Genomic DNA, 20,083 nt, shown 5'->3' with positions numbered 1-20,083 from the left:
GTGCACCGAGCGTCTCAGCCAGCCCGAAAAAGAATGAGAATTCGGAGGGTCGGGGAACGCTGATAGGCGCTGTGGTTGCTGTGCAGCCAGTAGTCTGGAAAGATGGGCGGCAAGGGAGTCCGGGCAACCGCTGGGGCCGAAAACGGGGAGGAGACCACGGGCATACAGAGCCCCCTAGGTGCACATCAATACTGAGTCTGGATAGCCGGAGAAAATCGAAAAAAGATTTAAAGAAGGGGGTGAAAAAGGCTGCAACAGTGGTGCTTGCATACCATTAGCGATCGTACCTGAACTACTACACCTCCGCAGTGCAGGATGAGCATGTGTCGGAGGCTCCACTTTGGCAGGGGAGAACATTGCAGCCCGTCAAGAGAGCTTGCCGCATCATTACGTAGGACTAAGGGTATCGGATGTATGATACATACAATATGTAGTGGTGATGGAGCTAATAATGATTCAGTATGGACTAGTAGAAACTTGTATAGTCCAGGAAACTGGTCGTCTATCTCCGTAGATTTATTAAGCGGCAATCGAGAAGGAATACGGAAAAATACGAATCTCATAGTTAAGAAGAGCATAGTGGCCGTAGTATCCGGAGTCTCCATCAGTATCCAGCAGTAATGGTCGGTATCAGGTACCAGCCATACCAGCCATACCATACCGACTATACCGTACCCTAATCTGGAGATCCTCCCCACTTGCGTTGCCATTGCAACAGACCCATCCCTTCAGCTTCACGAGTTTCGTTCTTCAAACCCTTCTGTTCCACTTCTTTTTTCTCTTCCTTTTGTTCACGACATTCCGACATTCAACGCCCTTCGACACCCCTCGCCCAACCTCCTCGACCATCCGATTCTCAGTGGTGAGGATCCTCCGACAAACTGCACCCTCACTGTACCTCCTCCTCCTCCACTTTACCTGCAGCCCACGAGCTACCGGCCCCTCCAATTGCTGCATCCCGACCTCCGATCACATAACCCCCCAATTCGGTCATGTCGCTCTAAACGCCGACACCCTCCACGAAAGATACCACTCGCACCGAACGGTGGTTGTGAGGGCACTCTCCAGGCACCGAGGGAATCTTAGGGAATTGGGAACTGACTGGAGAGACTTCGCAGTCTACGTGAGCTCGTGCATTTCCGATTACCGGTCTTGGCGGACGTGGACATACTGGACATACATTTTGTGTTGGCCGTGAATTTGCATTTTGCATACAGCGTTCATTTCAAAGCATCTTTCGTGATTTTTGTTGGAAGGAAAGGCTGCGTGAAGGCATTGGAATTTGGTCGTGATCTCAGCTTGACTTGACTCAACCATTCCCTCCCCCAACTGTTTCACGTCGGAATCAAACACCTCCCGGTCCAGTTGCCATTCGATATCCCCAGTCTGGCGATCATGGAACACTCGTCTCCCTTGGCTGCTATGCAGCCCCCTTCTATGCTCTTTGGCCATTGCTTCCGTGCAGATGCGCCTACCTCGTATCCATCCTTGTCCGGGTTTGGTTCCAATAGCTTCAACTTCAAGGATCTGTCAATGAAGAAGTCGGGTCCGGATTACTTCAACGTCAAGCCCATTCCTTCGCCTGCAGCCAGCCTTGCGGCGGATTTGTCTCAGAACTTTCACATTGATCAAAGGTTCGTTGTCTATGCTCGAAGGTTCGAGGGTTCATGAACAAAGACGTGAATGAACACGAACCACTAAATGCTCTCGTACTAACCCTAAATTTAGTCCTCAATTGGCTACGCCTCGACGGTCTTTGTTCACTTCCAACATTCTGGGTCAGGCTAATGCTCGTGGTATGTGCTCACTTGGAGGATGTGGCTATTGTCCCCACTTCAAATACTGATTGATACCTTTCAGATGATGTGATGACCACCCCGCCGCTTCCCTCATCACCAGCCATGGACATTATGGAGATGTCTCCTCTACCGCACAAGCCCGCTTTCGTTGTCACTACTGAGATCGAGGTGCACTCACCATCTCCGAGCTGTAGTCCAATGGACTCGCCCATCACATCGGCAGCTCCTAGCCCTCTCCAGGCCTCTCCCATGGAGGCTCCGACTCGGGCACCACTTGAGTAAGACACCCTCATACTCCCTCTGGTTTCCCCGGCCATATACTTCTGGAATCGCATTACTAACAGACCAATCTCTGCAGACGACGTCGTCCCCACTTCCTCCGTCCCAGCTTGGCCAAGAGCAAGGCTCAGTCCTTCCAGCTCGGCATGTCCCGCTCTAACAACGAGAGCAAAGCTCCTCCCTTCCGGTTCAGCACCGCCGGAGCTAAGACCTCATTGAGCACTTCCACCTCCCTGGAGGAGATGTTCGGTGACTCCCCCCCTCAGGAAAGAACCGTCTCCCGTAATAACTCCTCGAGCACTCTGGCACCGCCGCGCCTGCGGCCACCCTTCCAACACGCTCGTAGCAGTGGCTCGCCCGCTGCATCTCACTCCATTCGCAAGCTCTCCCATCCCTCGATGCGTCCTCGCAAGCAATGCCGACGATCATTGAGTATGTTTGAGCACCCAGCGGATGTGATTGCCGAAAAAGAGGCCAAGGTACCCACAAATGCACCCCTCCAGTCCATCAGCGACATGGATAGTTCGCCAACCCCCCAGCTTCCTCACTTCGTCCCCGAGGATCGGGCGGACACACTGCCTCGCATCGGAAAGCACACTCTGCTTGAACTTCTTGACGGGAAGTTCAATGACCGCTTCGACAATATCATGATTGTTGACTGCCGCTTCGAATACGAGTATGAGGGTGGCCATATTAACGGTGCCCTCAACTACAACGACAAGGATCGACTTGCGGGTGAACTGTTCGGCTGTCCCAAGGCCCGAACCGCCCTAATCTTGCACTGTGAATATTCCGCGCACCGCGCACCCATTATGGCCAAGTACATTCGCCACCACGACAGGGCTGTTAACATCGACTCATACCCTAATCTGACGTACCCCGATCTGTACATTCTCGATGGAGGCTACAGCTCCTTCTTCGCAGAGCACCGTTCTCTCTGCTACCCTCAGAATTACGTTGAAATGAACGCTGATGGTCATGAATTCGCCTGCGAGCGGGGCCTGGGTAAGGTCAAGCAGCGTTCCAAGTTGAATCGCGCTCAGACTTTTGCCTTTGGCCAGCACTCGTCCCCTCAGATGGAAGACAGCCCGACTGGCCGGCCCCGTATGGGAGCCGATCGAACTGCCAGCCTTCTGGCTTCTCCGTTGGGGTCTCCCTTTGCTGTGAGCCCGGTTCCCAATAGGACACCTGGCCGTCGCATGCTCTCTTATTGATATCTCGTCGCACTTGTGTTTTTTGCACTGGCGCATGGTGGATTTCTCCATGTTTTGTGTCTTGTACTTGAAGCGAGGTGTTTGTCTGCGTTTTTGCATTTTCTCTTCTTTTCGTCCCTTGTGGTCTCTTCCTACTTTTCTTCATCCTTTCTTTCGGCTTTCAACCACAAAAACAGCTTGGTCCTCGGATGACGCATCGGCGATATCATTCTACGCAAAAGTTTGCAAAAGTGGCTTCCGACTTGCTTTTTTTCTTGAAAGTTGTGCAGAGCGTGGATTCCTTCCGACTTCTCTCGACCCCCTTTCAACCCTCTTTTCTTGACCACCGACCTGATATCCTACTGCCGATATCACATCATCCTTTCCTTCCCGGGCTCTCTTTTCTTCTTCTTCTTCTTCTTTTCGCCCTTCAACCTCCAGAGTCCCGCACGATTCAGCGTTTCCTTTTTTCCTTTCTCGACGATATCCGGAACTTTCGAACCTTTTTCCTTTTTTTTTCCATGCATGGTTCGACAATACCAGCGTCGCCAACTTTCCATGAACGTCACCAACGACTTGGGCATCTGACTCCCCATATCATGAACCGTCACTCCTCAGGCCATGGACCTGAGTGATCTTTCCTATGTTCTCAATGACATCTCGATCTGAAATCGATATTGCCCACAAAGACGTCCTGTCAACTTGCCCAGCTATGACATCCGGGTGTCACCGACCAGCGACGCGCTAATTTGCATCTCTGCCGCCAACGCATTGGCTTTTCTCTTTCTCTTCCCCGCTTCATTCCCTTGACACTTATCACCCTTTAATCCGATGTTTCACCTTCCTGTACAGGTATCTTGCTTTTTCATCTCAAGGGAAATGGCCTCGCCAATTCCCTGCTGTACCAAAGTTGCATCGCGATGGACACCTACTAATGTCTTCATTGCGAGCGCTTTTCGGCGCCATTGCTTCCGGGCATTTGGTGTTTTGCATATTCCCCCCCCCCCCTCTGCACATTTCTACCTGGTTGATTACCTGGATCCCGACTCGGGATCTGGTCTTCATCGTTTGTTGAATGGGGATATTCGGGGATTGCATACATCATACTTGGCTATGCAGCTTGTACATAACTCGACTTACTTGCCTGACAGTGAAACAGGACACACTCCATTTTCGGTGTCTCTGTGGGATTTTAATCGGTGTGGCTGGAAAGCCGTTGAAAGGGGGATGGCTGCAGATACAAATTCTTTTTCCCTTTGTGAGCAGAATGAATACAAAAAACATTCTACAATGACGTTGTGCTTGGTATAGATCCTCAAGTAGATTGTTCCCCACATTTATTAAGTAGACGATGTATCATGTACTCCGTACGCCGTTCCTGCAGCCCTAGTATACTGCCGCCAATTGTCGATAACTTGCTTTATTTTCCCCTTCTCTTGAACTCGCCATTTTTTCTCTGCGCAGATACCTCCCGTTTAATTCGCGCGATCGGCAAACGGTGGAGCGAAACCCTCCTCGATTAATGAAGATTGGCGGTTTTCAGTCTCCCTCGAGAATGTGGAGGTTCTGATAGGCGGAGAAAGGCGGGTTTAATGGGGTCGCGCTGTCAACCCTTAACTCTCTCTCTCCCCCCTCCCGGGCCCTCGGTGTTTCAGCATTTGGCTGCTTTTCTCCTTCTCTTCCTTTTTTTCTTCTTCTTTTCTACTCTTCACGGTCAAGAACTCACAGCAGGGCTATCGCTCGTTTTCGGCCCTTGCAAACTCAACTACTATTTTCGTCTCGAGTCAAACTGGAATTTGACTTCGATTTCCAGCCCCCTCATTCGTGCTCGGGCTCACCAGTTCACCTTTCTCTGCTGCCTGGTTCGCTCGTTTCAAATCGCCTGCGACATTCGAGTCGGGATTCGTCACCGTGAACCTTGGTCCATCCTGAAAGTTATCCGTATCCATTCGTTGCTTCTATTTCTGTTGTTGGCGTTTGCTTCGCCGCATAACCCAAAGCCCACTTGCGAACTCAGGGCTGCGCCCCGCCTGAACCCTTTCGCGTCTGTCAGGGTCCGATTTTCATTCTTATCGCATGCGCTTTCCGCCGTCGTGAGTCTTCGGAGCGGGACATTGCTATACAAACGGTGTTTGTCTGGCCTGATTTGCGATCGCCGCCCCTTGCGAATGTCCGTATAACCAAGTCGTGTGTCTTGCGACTCGAATGTTTCGGCCGTTCTAGCGCGATAGAACTACGATTATTCCATTATGAGTCCGGCGAATATGGCGACGTTTTGGGCGCGCAGTGTCTCGAGTGAAGTTGATTCTGTGAAATCGACCTTCTCGAGTTGGGACAAGTGTATGTCAAAGGCATACTGCAAGTGAGTTCTACTTGGAGTGGGAGGAGTGCGTACTGGAGCTGCGCGCCTCGAGTGGAGTGTCCATGCTGATCAATGTCTCACTTTAGATGGCCCGTTATCGTCGCCATCATCATCGGCTCCGTCATTGTCATCTGTATTCTAGGATGCATCATCAATTGTCTCTGCTGTGGCTATCAATGCTGTAAATGCTGCTGCGGATGCTGTTGTCCCTCTGGTCGGCGCAAAAATAAGCAACCAAAGTACTACGACGAGCCAACCCCTTACAACCAACAACCCCCTCCTCCACAACCAAACCCTCATACCGCATATACACCCTCCCCCGCACCCCCCGTCTACCGCGGCGCCGTTCAAACGGCAACCTTCGATAACCCCAAATCCCCCGGCGCAAAGATCGACGAGGATGCCCTCCCAGCTATGCCCACATGGGCCGCGGCCGTCGATAAACATGTCGAGGACCCATCACACCACGACGACGTGGAAATGGAACCTCTAAACCCGCACACCCATCCGGATAGGAAACAAGGTGCCTCGCCTCTGCACGTCGCAACCTCCTTCTCGGATTACCCATCAGACCGTACCGCATCCGCCCCCGGATACAGGGGGTTCACACCAACGGATCCCTACGCGCGTCGCTCCCCAGGTCCAGCGGCTGCCCTCGCCGCAGCGCAAGACCCATATGGGCGCCGTTCACCCGGCATGCCAGCCCCCGCCCACGCCGCGCAAGACCCCTACGCGCGCCGCTCCCCAGGACCCCAGGCCATGATGGACCCCTATGGCCGTCGCTCGCCGGGTCCAGCAGCTGCCTACGGCGCCGCGCAAGACCCCTACGCCCGCCGTTCACCGGGCCTTGCATCCCCCGTCGGCGCACCATCCCCCTACGACCAACACAACTATAACCAGCAAGGCTACGACCACCAGCAGCAACAGTCGTATGACGAATACCACAACGGCGCCGGTGCTGGCGGCTACCACGCCGTTACTTCCCAATCGCCGGTATCATCTTACCAACAACACAACACGACCTACAACGCCATGCCGGCATCGTACTCGCCTTCCTCCGAGCATGCGCATACCACCCGCGCAGGTGCGGGCTTCCAGCGTCAACCCTCCTTCGGATCGAGCCAGTACCCGCCAACGTATACCTCGCACCCAGCCTCTCCACCACCCCCGTTCCAGTCCACCGCGGGCTCGGAGTATGGGGCCCATGAGTATGCGGCTGGTGTCGGTGTCGCGGTTGGTGGTGAGCCTGGAAGGGAGAGGCCGCCCAGTTTGTTGCAGAGTGGGAGGAGGCCTGCGCCGGGGACGTATAGGGATGTTTAGATAAGATGAGGGTGATTTTTTGATTTTTTTTTTTTTGATTTTCTTCAAAGATCCCTTTTTTTATGGGGCTTTTATGTGTTCTTGATTAGGACATTTTCTTCTTCGATTTCTTTTCGCTGTTTGTCATGTTGGGTTTTATGTGAAAAGGCTCCTTTTGATACCATGATTGTCTTGTTTTTTTTTCTCTGTTTGTGGTTCGTTCTGTCGTTGTGGCCTCTTCTTCTCTCATATTCCCTTCCTGTCTTTGGAATCGGGCTTGCATCGGAGTCACTCGTTCTTCTCAGATTTGACTTATTCCTGTATTGTGCTGCATGCGCCATGCCGTGTATATGATTTCCCTCGTGCTCTGGGGAGTTTCGAGTTTATCTGGTTATTGGGGATAGGATGAATCTCATCAAATGAAAATTCTTACGGAATTACAAGTATACTCTTTACGATGAAGTAATTGGAAAGTAAAGGAAGGGTAGCGCTTGGACATATACTCATTAACATTGCCTAGATTGGTTCTATTGTACATTTTCTGCCGAACGCAGTGTTCACTCTCTTAGATGTTAGACGGGAATAATCCGACCTCTCGACGTCTCTCCTCGAAAGAGAGGACTAGTCACGTCCCTCATACACTGCGCCTACTCCAACGAGAAATCATACGTTTTAAATGCCTCCTTAAACGCATTCGCGTCAGCCTCTTCTTCCGCCTGCGACTGCGTCGCATCCTTCCAGTTCATCCGCTTATCCAACTGCAGCAGCTTGGCCATAACGCGGCGACCAAATTGCAAATCGAATTTGAAATCCGGGTTCAGCTCTAGCGTTAGGACTTTCTCCGATCCGGGCGGTCGAGTCTTGCTCGCATCGGCGTCGGCGTCACCATTAGACTCCTTCTCCTCGTCTTCGCTGCCTGCACTCCAGATCGATACGCGGAAGTAATCGCCCCGCTCGCCTAGGGCATTCCCGCTCTCGGGTTCGACGTCGGCGGCACCGTCGGACTGGGCTATTGCGAGACCTGAGAAGCGGGGGTAATTTAGGTTTTCGGCTTCGACCTTGAAGGCGAGTTCGACTAGGCCTTCTTTGATTAGGTCCATTGGGACGGGGAGGAATTGCCAGTGGGTGTGGATGCCGCCGGCCCGGCTGACTTCCCATGTCACGGCGCCGAGTTGTCCGGATGAGCGGTCGCTGACCATGTGACGTAGCGCAGCGTTGAAGCGGACCATCTCGATGTATGTGCTTGAGCGAGTAGCCGGGTCTGGAATTGAGCCTAGGGTTGGGGTATGCTCGAATGGGATGATGAGCATGTGACCTGGGAACCCGAGAGAGGGGAAGAAGTTGACTGGGGGCAGAGGTCCCTTGGCGGTTGTAAGGTAGCTTTGGTCGCCGATGGAGGTGATGAGGTGCGTGGCGATGTTGGGGTTGGATAGACAGAAGAAACATCTATCCGGTCCTGGGGGTGGTTCACGCTGCTGTCGCTTTCCGCGGTGCTGATTGTGGGAAGAGCCGTGGTGGCTGTCGTGGGTGGCAAAACGTTGGAATGATTCCTTTTGGCTAGGGAGATTCTTGCGCTTGGCTTGAGGTGCTGAGAGAGGGGAGGCGGTTACACCCGCGGGAATGGTGAGAGGGGCCGTGGCAGAGGGGTCTAACGAGAATGCGTAGAGAGCTTTCTGCTTAGAGTCGAATGAAGCCATGGAGATGAAGCGAGTCATCGGCTTGGTGTCGGGGCTGTCTTCCGTTGGCATGTGGAAGAAAGCCTCTCGCTCGTAGAAGAACGAGTCGGATGCGGAAAAGTGATAACGTGGCCTGAGTGTGGCGCACACGTCCGAGATGATTTGTACCTCGGACGAGATCGAGTTGTAATCCTCTGGCACGGCAGCTTTGGAGCCAAAGCGGATATCCTTGGGCCATTGATTCGTGATTAGAATGTCCGCATTGTGCATGCCGTAGAGGGCGCGAGCGTCAGACTCGGTGTATGTTGATTGGAACTTTCCACTGGCATTGGTCTCGGGCTTGGATTTGGAAGATCCTGACTGGTCTAGTTGACCTCCGAGGGCGGCAATGCGAATGCCCTCGGCCGTCTTGAGAATACCTCGCTTCCCGAGGAAGTAGAGATTAGGGCAGACTTCATCATCTGCCTCGATCTTCTCCACAATTCTAGTAGGGAGCGGTCGGCTTCCCACGGTGAAGTAAGTTGTCAGAGGAACATGGATGTTTCCCTGCAAAAGAGCCGAGATCTCATTTAGCTCAGCTTCCGTGGAGCAGTCACCAAAGAGGTTGCCGACAATGATTGCAAACGCGAAATTCTGTTTCGTATGCAACTTTGCCAGTTTGGTAAACACTGCCTGTAGCTGACAGTTAGGGCTGCCAATGACGATACTATTTTCATGGTCAGATTGTTTGCGCTATAACTGCGCCATGGGAGGTCTTACATCTTGGAAGCCATGGCTGGGGAATAAAAAGCCGTGCTCAGGCCTGAGCGCCAGCCTGAAATCAACAACACAGACTTCGCACAGAACTGGTGGACTCAGCTGTAGAAAATTGACAGAATCTTAGTAATCGTCGCGCTGCAGCCGTGGTGAGAGTTGCTAGAAGCAGAAATGATAATGAAGCTGCAAGGATGCGGCGCTCTTCTGGAAAACGGGAGCTCGGGCCACCCCGTGACCACACTAGTCTATATCAGGCTAGCGTGATGCTGTGAATCTCCCCAGCGGAACAAAGTGGAGCCGGATACCGTTCAACTTTTTTTGTATTCGATGCGGGTTGAGAAAAAGTTCCCCGAGTACCTTTCTCGTCAGCAGCGCTACCTGTCGCAATCTTCAAGATGGTAGCGCAAGGCTCACGAGCCAAGCCCACCAGGCGCTTGAAAGGTGGCACCGAAACTACCAAAACACACCGATTCGAGGGCTTTTCACAACGTATCGCAAAGCTCAAAATCGATCCGATCCACCGAGTGCGCCGGGCAAGCTTTGGTGAAGATGAAGGCGAAACAACGTCTTACTTCCGGTCGGCCCTTGACCACTGGGTTGATATGAACCTGTCAGACAATTTTACACAATTCACTCGCCGTGTCAATGCCCTTTCCGAGAGTCTCGCCCAGATTGTATACCACGAAGAGAAGATTATGGGCTTGCTGGTGGAATTTATTGAGAAACGAGACCAGAACTCCTTGGAGCCGCTGCTGAGCTTGCTTGCACAATTTGCCAGAGATCTAGGAGTTCGCTTTGAGAAGCACTTTGCCACCTCCGTGACTCTGGTCGCATCTGTCGCAGCTACACATCCCGATGTCGAGGTCGTCGAATGGAGCTTCACTTGCCTGGCATGGATCTTCAAATTCCTGTCTCGTTTGTTGGTGCCAGATCTACGCCAACTGCTCAAAATTATGACTCCTTATCTTGGCAAGGAGCGACAAAAGCCATTCGTTGCTCGGTTCGCCGCCGAGTCCATGTCCTTCCTGATCCGCAAAGCCGGCCTTGTCTACTACAAGAACAAGACACCACTCGAAAACGCTGTCTCCTTCCTCTTCGAAGATGTCACACAAACTGTCGAGGAGGGGAAGAGTATCGACTCATATAAGGAGGGTCTGATGGTCATGTTTGCAGATGCTATCAAGGGCGTCAACCACGGTCTCCACTCTAATGGAGTTGACGTGCTTCGCTGTGTCTTGGACCAAGTTCCTTCAACAACAGCAAACAACCGGGTCCCTGCAGAGGTTGCCTCTGGAGTCGTGATCAACCTCATTCACCACACCACTCCGGATACATTTGGACCTATCATTGATACCGTCAAGGAGTATATTGAGATTCGCTCAAAAGAGGGTCGAAATTCTAACTTCCCCCAATGCTGTCGCCTTATATTCGTTTGTGTGGCAACTCGCAAGGCCTCCAGAATTAGAGATTGGAAGGCGGTTCATCAAACGCTCGTGTCGCTCCTCAAACAGGCCGCTGCAAGCCCTGATGATCACTCGGAAGCAATCCCTCAGCTACTTGGAGCTGTGGCATATGCTCTTCAGCTGTCACCAATGGACGAGATGCTGCCGTTCATGCGCTCCTTCATGGACCTCGTCTCAACCGGACCCCTGTCAAAGTATTTCCTGTTCTTCTGTACCACATTTTCAGAGTGGGGTTCTGAGCGGTTCCAAAGTTTGCTGGTACCTTACTTCCAAAAGTTCATCAACTCATCCTGGAAAGAGCATGAATTCGAGATGTGCATGGCTCTTCTCAAACTCCACGAGACTGGATGCATCACCCCCGAGGTATCAAGGCCAGGTTATGTGTCCTGTCCTGATGGTCTAAAGACCCGTATCTACGACTCCTTGGTCTATCCTGCCAAGGATCAGAGCATTTTGAATGCTTTGGTGAAACTTCCAAAGGCGATTTCTCTATTTGCAGACCCGGCCACCTTGTCAAAGATTGTCAAGAAGTTGCACGAGAATATTCTGTCCGCAATGAAAGATGCTGCCTCTGAGACCGATAGCGAGAAGATTGATGGGCTTACATTCTATCTTGGCCAAGGGTTCAAAACCTATGTCGAGCTGGCAAAAGAGGCCGGAGAGCTTGATTCGAGCCTTTGGCAGCCTATCCTCGCTGCTTCCACCAAATTTTCACGACTGCCCCTCTTCCTGGAAGGCGTTCTTGCATTCATGTGTGCTGTGCAGAGGCAAGACGCAGAACCCGAGACCGCTTCAGTGGATGAGTTCGCTTCCAGTCTGATTCTCAATTTGGCCGGCCCGTCTCATCGACTTAGGTTCGTTTCTCTTCATATCCTACAGCAATTGATCGTTCAATATGCCAAGGAAGACCACTCGGCAGTCGCGCTTGCCATCGAGGTGGAAGAAACTCCCCTGACTTTGCAGAGCGCGAGAACAGTCCAGATGCATGTCCGTAAACTGGCGCTTCTCTACCCACAAATTGCTTCGCGCAAATGGATGGCCACTTTGATTCCGTACTTCTGCTTTGGTCTGTTCTCTAAGAAGCTGGCCCCCCTGTGGGATGATTCTGCTGCGGCCTTGAAGACTATCAGCGAGCACCCGGAAGGAGAGAAGATTGTCTCCGATTTGTCTATCCAGTGGTTGCAGGAGCGGGACTCTGACACTGCTGGAGACGAGGAGCCGGAGGATGAGAAAGATAACAACTTCGTCGCCAGTGATTATGAGTGTTTCAACGTCAACAACATTGAGCGCACTGTCGGAACCAACTGGACCGTTGCTCAATCTCCATCGATCACCCTCTCCCAGCAATTCGAGAAGGAACACAAAATTGCTGATCTTGTTCCTGCTTTGCCTCGAAACCATGCCCTGCAAGTGCTGAACGCTGCTCCCAACGTTGCCGAGAAGCGATCTCGTCAGATCGTCCCGCTGTTTTTGTCTTGGGCTCTTCGTGATGATCAGGATGACGCTCCTGGAAATGATGCCAAGACTGAAGCTGACGACTCTGAGGCGCCAATCCGATGGGGATTCAAGGACCGTTTATCTATGCTTGCCCTGTTTGGCCAGTTCTTGAACCCCAAGGTTCTATACAGGGCTTCAGAAGTCCATGAAGCTGTTATGGGTCTGCTTTGTCACGGTAACTCGGAGATTCAGAAAGCTGCCCTCAAAGCTCTCTTTACCTGGAAGAATGCCCATGTCACCCCCTACCAAGAGAACTTGCTCAACATCCTGGATGAGTCCAGATTCAAGGACGAGCTGATGGTCTTTGTTCGTGTTGGTGGTGAAGACAGCCTGATCGAGCAGGAGCACCGTCAAATTCTGATGCCAGTGCTTCTTCGGCTGCTTTATGGTCGCATGATCTCCAAGGCGGGTGCTAGCTCGACTCAAGCTGGCCAATCTGGCCGCCGCAAGGCTATTCTGCGTACCCTTTCGCATCTTTCGGAGGATGACTTCAGACTTTTCATCAACATCTCGTTCGGCCCCCTTGCCGAGGTTGCCATTACTAGCGACGCAGAGACCGATGAAAAGGCGTTCTTGGAGGAATTGACAAGCCCAAGACGACAGCTTGGTCTGCTCAAAATGATCGATACCGTTTTCGACACCCTCCAGAGCCGTATGACTGCCTACACCACTCAGGCTATGAATGTGATCATATACTGCTTGGTACGAGCATGCAGATCTCTTTACGATGAGAAGAGCGCTCTATACATCGATCGCCAAGACGAGCGCTCTCTGTCCATGTTCCAGAACATTCGCCAATCCTGCATCCGATGCTTGAGCTTGGTCTTCTCTGTCTCTTCCGATCAAGATTGGACTTCATACGTCAAGATCATCTTCCGGGAGCTTATCGACAACAGATTGGAGCAGTTCCCTATCGAGACCGCACAGGGTGTTTCTGGACTGCTTCGTCTGTTCCATACTTGGGCTTCTGCTCCGCGATCGACTTTCTACCTGGTGAACCACAACAAGGACGTTTTGACCAAGGTCATCGACGTCCTTGCCGTTGAATCCGCTCGTGATGAGGTGAAGATCTTCGTCTTGGACGAAGTTCTCGTGCCTTTGGTTAAGTTGGCTAGTGGCATCAAGCTTAAGGATGATGGTGAAGACGAAGACGAAAAAATGCCGGATTTCCCACCGGAGCAGATTCGCTTCGAGGTTCTCTCCCCTTGCCTCGAGCATGCCCTCTCTCACCTAGGCCGCCTTCTAAAGAGAGGTCCCTCGAAGCCTGTTCTGTTCTCGGGTGTTACTGCTCTGTCTCTGACCGCACCCTGTGTTGAATCCTCTGGTGAGACCTCCAGTCTCATCAGTATCGCAACCTACCTGCTTCGTCAGCCTCCAGACCGTGTCAACCCCAAGACCAAGTCTGGGCTTTTGCGGATTCTCGAGCACTTCCTTCCTTTGTGGAGCCCCAAGGACGATAAGGAGCTCTCTCAACAAGTCTTCGAGGCAGTGTCGTCCATGTTCGACTACTTTAAGGACGACGCGAACAGAGAGGTCTTGGCCAGAGTTTTCACTGCTCTTGCTACGCACGATCAACAACTCAGTCAAGTCGCTGAACTTTGCGCTGATTTGAACTCTCGCTCAGCAAAGAGGCTTGGCCCGGACTACGAGCGTCGCCTCCAGGCTTTCAGAAAGATCAACGATGAGTTGTCTCAATCTCTCAATGCCAAGCAGTGGAGACCTCTCCTCTTCAACATGCTCTTCCACGTCAAGGATGAAGACGAGCTCGCTATCCGATCAAGCGCCGCTTTTGGTCTGAAGCGTTTCATCGAGAGAGCAGCAAGCGAAGCATGCGACGAAGGTTTCGAGGCTCTTGTCAATGATGTTCTCCTCTCGTCGTTGAAGTACGGAATTCGTCAGAAGTCCGAACTGATCCGGTCTGAGATTGTTGCCGTCCTCGGTTACTTTATCAAGCTCAATCCCACCAGGCCTTCTGTGCAGGATATGCATGTCCTTCTAGTTGGCGATGACGATGAAGCATCTTTCTTCAACAACATCCTCCACGTCCAGCAGCATCGTCGGCTGCGCGCTTTGCGTCGACTTGCTGCAGAGGCTGGCAAAGGAAATATCGAGTCCACGAACCTGGGCACCATTTTCATGCCTCTCATCGAGCACTTTGCTTTTGACGAAGCCGAAGATGAGAGTGGTCATAATTTGATCGCCGAGGCTGTGGCCACCATTGGGTCTCTGGCAGAGTGGCTGGATTGGAGTCAGTTCCGTGCCAATTTCCGCAGATATCGCAGCTACATGCAGAGTAAATCTGAGATGGAGAAGAACATTCTCAGACTCCTGGGTCGCATGTCTGATGCTCTGTCTAGCGCGATGGATCAGAAGAAGACCACCAGTGACGAAGTCAATGGCGATGCCCCTGAAGATGCTGACAAGATGGACGTGTCCGAGGAAACTCAATGCAGGCTCGCTAAGACACTGCCATCTCTTGAAAAGGTCTCGACGGAGCTGACAACCAACTTTATTCCCTTCTTGACCAACTTCATTCATCACAAGCAGGAGACTGAAATGAGTTTGCGTCTGCCCGCCTCAGTCACGACAATCAAGCTGCTCAAGATTCTTCCCGAGCAGGAGATGGCTATCCGTCTCCCCGCCGTCCTCCTGGATGTTTGTAGTACTCTGAAGAGTAAAGCTCAAGATTCTCGAGACACTGCACGAAAGACTCTGAATGACATTGCCCTCTTGCTCGGCCCGGTTTACTTTGGCTACATTCTGAAGGAGCTGCGCAACACTCTTCTCCGCGGTTATCAACTGCATGTCCTCTCCTTCACTGTCCATTCCATGCTCGTCGTGACTACGGATCACTTCAAACAAGGCGACTTGGACTACTGTTTGGAAGACCTGGTTGCCGTTGTCATGGACGACACCTTCGGCACGGTTGGTCAGGAGAAGGATGCTGAAGACTATGTCAGCAAAATGAAGGAGGTCAAGAGCAACAAGAGTTACGACTCCATGGAGCTTCTTGCTAAGAATGCCACTATCCGCCACCTGGCGAGCCTCGTTCGCCCGCTCCAATCACTGCTACGGGAGAAACTCAACTCCAACATTGTCAAGAAGCTTGATGAGCTCATGCGACGAATTGGCATTGGTCTTCTAAGGAACCCTCTTGCTGAGAGCCGGGAGATCTTGGTGTTCTGCTACGAGATCATCAAGGAGTCTTACCAGGACAAGGCCCCAGCTACCGCTCAGGCTACGGCCCGGTCGGAGAGGGAGGAACGTTTCCTGGTCAAGTTGCAAGGAGGCAAGCGTGGCGAGAAGCGTGGCACGACTTCATCCCACGTTTACAAGTTGACTCGGTTTGCGCTTGACATTCTGCGCGCCATCTTGAACAAGTTCAGCTCGCTCCTGACTGCAGCCAACCTCTCTGGATTCCTGCCCATTATTGGTGATGCGCTTGTGCAAGCCCAGGAAGAAGTCAAGATCTCTGCTCTACGCCTGCTTTCCACGATTATCAAGCTCCCGCTACCCGAGATTGATAATAACTCACATGTATACTTGACGGAGGCCGTGAAGATGATTAAGGAGTCAACAAGCACCAACACCGAGGCTTCTCAAGCTTCGCTGAAGCTGATCTCTTCCATGATCCGTGAGCGAAAGAGCACCAAGCTTCGTGATGGACACCTTGCCTATCTGCTCCAGCGTCTGACGGCCGATATCGAGGAGCCTGACCGTCAAGGTGTGACGTTCAATTTCATCCGAGCGGTCATGTCGCGCAAGTTCGTTGTTCCTGAAATGTACGAGCTGGTCGACAACATTGCTACCATGATGGTCACCAATCAGACTCGTTCTGCACGCGACCTGGCACGGGGTACTTACATCCACTTCCTCATCGAGTATCCGCAAGCCAAGAGCCGATGGGCGAAGCAGCTGGGATTCCTCGCCAAGAACTTGGACTACAAGCACCAAGAAGGACGGCAATCTGTATTGGAGGCAATCCATTTGCTCTTGTCGAAAACGGGTGACGAGATGGCTCAGGATATCGTCAGCACCTTCTTCCTGCCCGTTGTTCTTGCTATGGCCAATGACGACTCCTCAGAATGCCGTGAAATGGCGGGTGCATTGCTGGGACAGTTCTACAGCCGAGCAAACAAGGAACAGATGAAGACTATTCTGACTCCCCTTCACTCTTGGTTGGAGCAGACCGACAACATGGCTTTGGGTAGTATCGGCTTGCAGGCCATGCGGATCTACTTTGAGGCTGAGGAGACTGAAAAGGAGAAGGAGGGACGCTTCGTTACCAGCATTCTTCCAGACTTGATGCAGTCCGTCCTTGATGATCAGGAGAACGGAAACTGGGAGACTCTCTACTTCGCATTGCAGCTCTTCACCAAGCTCTGCAAGACGAACCCAAGTCTTGGCCTGAGCCCCGGTTGTACCTCCATTTGGGTCGCTATTCAAGAGTCGCTTTTCTTCACTCACGCATGGGTCAAGACCTGCGCTGCAAACCTCGTTGGCATGTGGCTGGCTGATGTGGCGAAAACACATGCTGCCACCGGATACAGCGAGATTCCCTTGGCTTGCAGCTCTGGCCTCATCCTGGACAAAGAATCAATGCTCAAACTGCTCCGGGCTAGTCTGCGGTCTCTTCGCACCCCAGGCATCTCCGAGGAACTGGCTATGCAGAGTGTCCGTAACCTGGTCTTCCTTGGTCGATGCTGTGCGCAGAACGGTCTGGAATTCCAAAAGACCGAAGCCGAGGCCGCCGAGGAAGCCGAATCTGAAGATGAGGACGAGGATGAAGATGCCGGAAGCCAAGTCAACGGCGAAGACAACAAGACGAATGGCACACAGTCAAAGCAATCTGCCATTCGCTACATCTTCTCGCAGATTTCGTCACTGCTGCGCCGGGAGGTTATCTCAACCAGACCCAATGTCCTGGTCCCGAAGACTGCCTCCATCGCTCTCCTCGCCGCCCTCATCCGCCATCTTGAGGCTGAACAAATCCTCCCATCTCTGCCCGTCATTCTCCTACCGCTGCAGCACCTGACCGACCCGTCCATTCCCACGCCCCGCTCTTCGGACGAGAACTTCCAGAATACCTACAAGGCCCTGGTCTCGAACTGCCACGAGGTCCTGGACTCGCTGCAGAAGAAGTTTGGCACCACCGAGTACATCGCCGAGATGACCAAGGTCCAAGATCAAATCAAGGAACGTCGTGAAGGCCGCCGTGTCAAGCGCCGTATTGACGCCGTTGCTGATCCTGAGCGCTTCGAGCGTGATAAGAGGAGGAAGAATGAGCGGAAGAGAGTCAAGCGCCACGAGAAGGGCTTGGAGCACCGCGGCAAGAGACGTGGTTGGTAAAAGTAAAGTGGGGGTTGGATGTTGCATTTATAGGTTTTATGATTTTTTTTCTGGCATCCAAAAATTGGCGTTTAGAGGCATGAGTCCTGGTTATTTTCGAGTATATACCTGGAAGAATTCATTCATGTACAGATTCCTACAATTCAATTTGAGATACTATCTATTTCCCAAGGTAATCTTTCAGTTCTAGGAGCTATATTTGCACGGCACGTTATCCAGAAGGTATAGGGGAAACTTGAATCAAGGCCCGCAAATTACGCATCACCATTCATGTCGGGTGCATTCACAGCGTTTCAATTGTAATATTATCTGAACAGGAGCTATATCCTGATGAACAACAGACCGCCATATCAAGGCTTTCGCCCGATTACAACGTGAACGTCATAGCAAAAGTAGCAATGAGTAGTGCGGAGGTCATCCAGCATGCCCCTTTCCAATTCCACAATTTCATCTTCGGATTGTATATCTTCCAACTTGTGTGACTTGAAAGCAGCCGTAAGACTATGCGCTATCGCATTAGCAACTGTCAGGTTAAGACTGCCCCGAACCTCGGGGTTTGTAAGAGTAATGATTTGCTCTTCACAAGAGTCAAGTCCACTTTTCTCAAAAATTCCATGCAGCGAAGCAATACTATACTCGTTAATTTGGTTGCTTATTCAGGTTTGGAATGGCGAGACTTACACTGGTGTCTTTCCAAGCGAATTCATAGTCTTCCGGAATAAATCCATACCACGATTGGCGTTGACAGGATTGGTTCCCTCGGGTGCTTTCACGATGCACTCATGGGCTGCGCAGTCAACCCATTGCAGATGACCACCGGGACCTATCTGGCCATTAGATCACATTTTTAAATCAAACGAGGCCAAAAGATTGTGTTTTCATACGCAATAGGGTCATTAAATTCCGGACCGCAGGTTCCCACTCATCAGAGGACAGGGCGACTACCATCACTCGAACATTGACAACGTCATATTTCCCGAGAAATTGCTCTGGAAACGGCTGAAGGAAGTTTTGAAGATAGAAAGTGATGTTTTCTGGCAAGGTTGATTTCTCGGGAAGTAGGGCATCGGAGATGTCGAATCCGTCTAGTTGACAGGAGCTTGGGAGGACATCTGCGAGTTGAAGTAACCATATACTTCATCATGAATTCAGCGATCGCCCCAGATAAAAGTATGTTGCACCTATAGGCTTGCGACTATACTAACCCAGTGCCTGTCCCGACATCTGCGACGCGCATGCGATCATGCTGTGTGATGGCAGGGTGTAGTAGGTACCCGATGTTAGCCTGCCAAGCCTTGAATTGCTTTTCTAGCCTATGATAGTATTTAGATATATGTGTCATTTAGTTGTAGGTTGTACAGTATTTGATGGCAACTCACCTCTCTCTTTCAGCTGCGTGTCGAGGTAGCAGATATTCACCCGGGGATGTGGCCGTGGTTGACATTGTTCTCAGGTATAGACAAGATAGAGCTCCAGAAATGTGTGATAGAGTAAGAAAATATGATATGGTCGAAAAATATTACACAATGGATGATTTATTGAATGTTATATTCCACGCTCTAGGGAAAGTGGTTATTCGGCTGATGCCAGTGGAGTCGCGATCCATAAGACCGTTAAGGCCACCCATTCTCGGCCGTATGATACACTAACAAAGTCTATTGTTGGACGATTATAAAGAACAAAGCGGGAACGTCGAGAGAAGCGGCTTGATTGGTAATTACTGATCATTTCACCTTAAAGCAGGGGAAGCAGAAATATGCAGTTTGAACCAACAACTCAAACCACTTTCCAGTAGTCTTTCTAGGACATGATATATACTGCCAGCTGGCAGGTGGGTTCCGCTATGAACAATCTGATTTCTCCGTAGCCATTCTTCTCAGCGCTCGAATAGTCCCTTGAACAGATGACACCGCTATTTTCATATGATCACTCTCGGCTTTCTTAGCCTCAGGCGTCCCAGGCTCAATATCAGGCAAGTTCCAATCGTACGTGAACGTCAGAAACAGGCTCTTATTCGGCCCCTCCGAGATGATGTTTTGTACTATCGAGCCCCCAGGTAACGTAAAATATATCTGCTTCCTAATCAGATAAACTAGATCGGCGACCAATAATCAAGGTCTCGGGTCGCGAAACTTACTCCAATGGGTTCGTGCAGCCTACATTCCTCCCTGACCCATTTTCCGGCCATAGGAGATTCATGGAGGTCAGCCGCAACATGCGCCTCTCTGATGATGACGTTGCCGTTCTCTCTTTCTTCTATGACTCGTGAATTGTCGAAAGAAGGTATGAAAACTTCCGGGCGTCGGGCCTTTAGTTTGAGACCATTCCAGACATCTTCTCGAGTTAGGATTAGACCATCTGAATCATTACCGTTGACTGGCTCGGTATACGCAATGTGTAAGGTGACCAT

General features: G+C 51.5%; 6 protein-coding genes across 6 annotated transcripts; 3 read left to right on the top strand and 3 right to left on the bottom strand.

The window, feature by feature from the left end:
* Nucleotides 1-1,395: 1,395 nt before the first annotated feature.
* nimT (putative tyrosine protein phosphatase MIH1) lies at nt 1,396-3,292 on the top strand (the record flags this gene model as incomplete). The annotated part of the gene is made up of 4 exons (XM_056698888.1): nt 1,396-1,634; nt 1,729-1,796; nt 1,861-2,077; nt 2,158-3,292. The coding sequence occupies 4 exons, from the start codon at nt 1,396-1,398 to the stop codon at nt 3,290-3,292; spliced, it is 1,659 nt and encodes a 552-aa protein (XP_056554301.1).
* A 2,228-nt stretch (nt 3,293-5,520) lies between these two features.
* N7496_005958 (uncharacterized protein) lies at nt 5,521-6,953 on the top strand (the record flags this gene model as incomplete). Its single annotated transcript, XM_056698887.1, has 2 exons — nt 5,521-5,633; nt 5,720-6,953. 2 exons carry the CDS (start codon nt 5,521-5,523, stop codon nt 6,951-6,953), a joined length of 1,347 nt encoding a protein of 448 aa, XP_056554300.1.
* Nucleotides 6,954-7,579: 626 nt separating this feature from the next.
* Nucleotides 7,580-9,381, bottom strand: N7496_005957 (CwfJ domain protein; the record flags this gene model as incomplete). The annotated part of the gene is made up of 2 exons (XM_056698886.1): nt 7,580-9,314; nt 9,368-9,381. The coding sequence occupies 2 exons, from the start codon at nt 9,379-9,381 to the stop codon at nt 7,580-7,582; spliced, it is 1,749 nt and encodes a 582-aa protein (XP_056554299.1).
* A 378-nt stretch (nt 9,382-9,759) lies between these two features.
* On the top strand, nt 9,760-17,673 carry N7496_005956 (uncharacterized protein; the record flags this gene model as incomplete). The annotated part of the gene is made up of 1 exon (XM_056698885.1): nt 9,760-17,673. The coding sequence occupies one exon, from the start codon at nt 9,760-9,762 to the stop codon at nt 17,671-17,673; it is 7,914 nt and encodes a 2,637-aa protein (XP_056554298.1).
* A 350-nt stretch (nt 17,674-18,023) lies between these two features.
* N7496_005955 (class I SAM-dependent methyltransferase) lies at nt 18,024-19,120 on the bottom strand (the record flags this gene model as incomplete). Its single annotated transcript, XM_056698884.1, has 5 exons — nt 18,024-18,303; nt 18,355-18,496; nt 18,558-18,808; nt 18,879-18,986; nt 19,053-19,120. Coding segments are annotated over 5 exons (849 nt in total), but the record flags the coding sequence as incomplete, so codon positions are not given.
* Nucleotides 19,121-19,514: 394 nt separating this feature from the next.
* On the bottom strand, nt 19,515-20,083 carry N7496_005954 (SRPBCC family protein; the record flags this gene model as incomplete). Its single annotated transcript, XM_056698883.1, has 2 exons — nt 19,515-19,745; nt 19,811-20,083. The coding sequence occupies 2 exons, from the start codon at nt 20,081-20,083 to the stop codon at nt 19,515-19,517; spliced, it is 504 nt and encodes a 167-aa protein (XP_056554296.1).

This window comes from Penicillium cataractarum, assembly GCF_028827025.1.
Source record: "Penicillium cataractarum strain IBT 29864 chromosome Unknown utg000005l, whole genome shotgun sequence".
Classification (NCBI taxonomy): Eukaryota; Fungi; Ascomycota; class Eurotiomycetes; order Eurotiales; family Aspergillaceae; genus Penicillium; species Penicillium cataractarum.
This window is presented reverse-complemented; position numbering and strand designations above follow the sequence as displayed.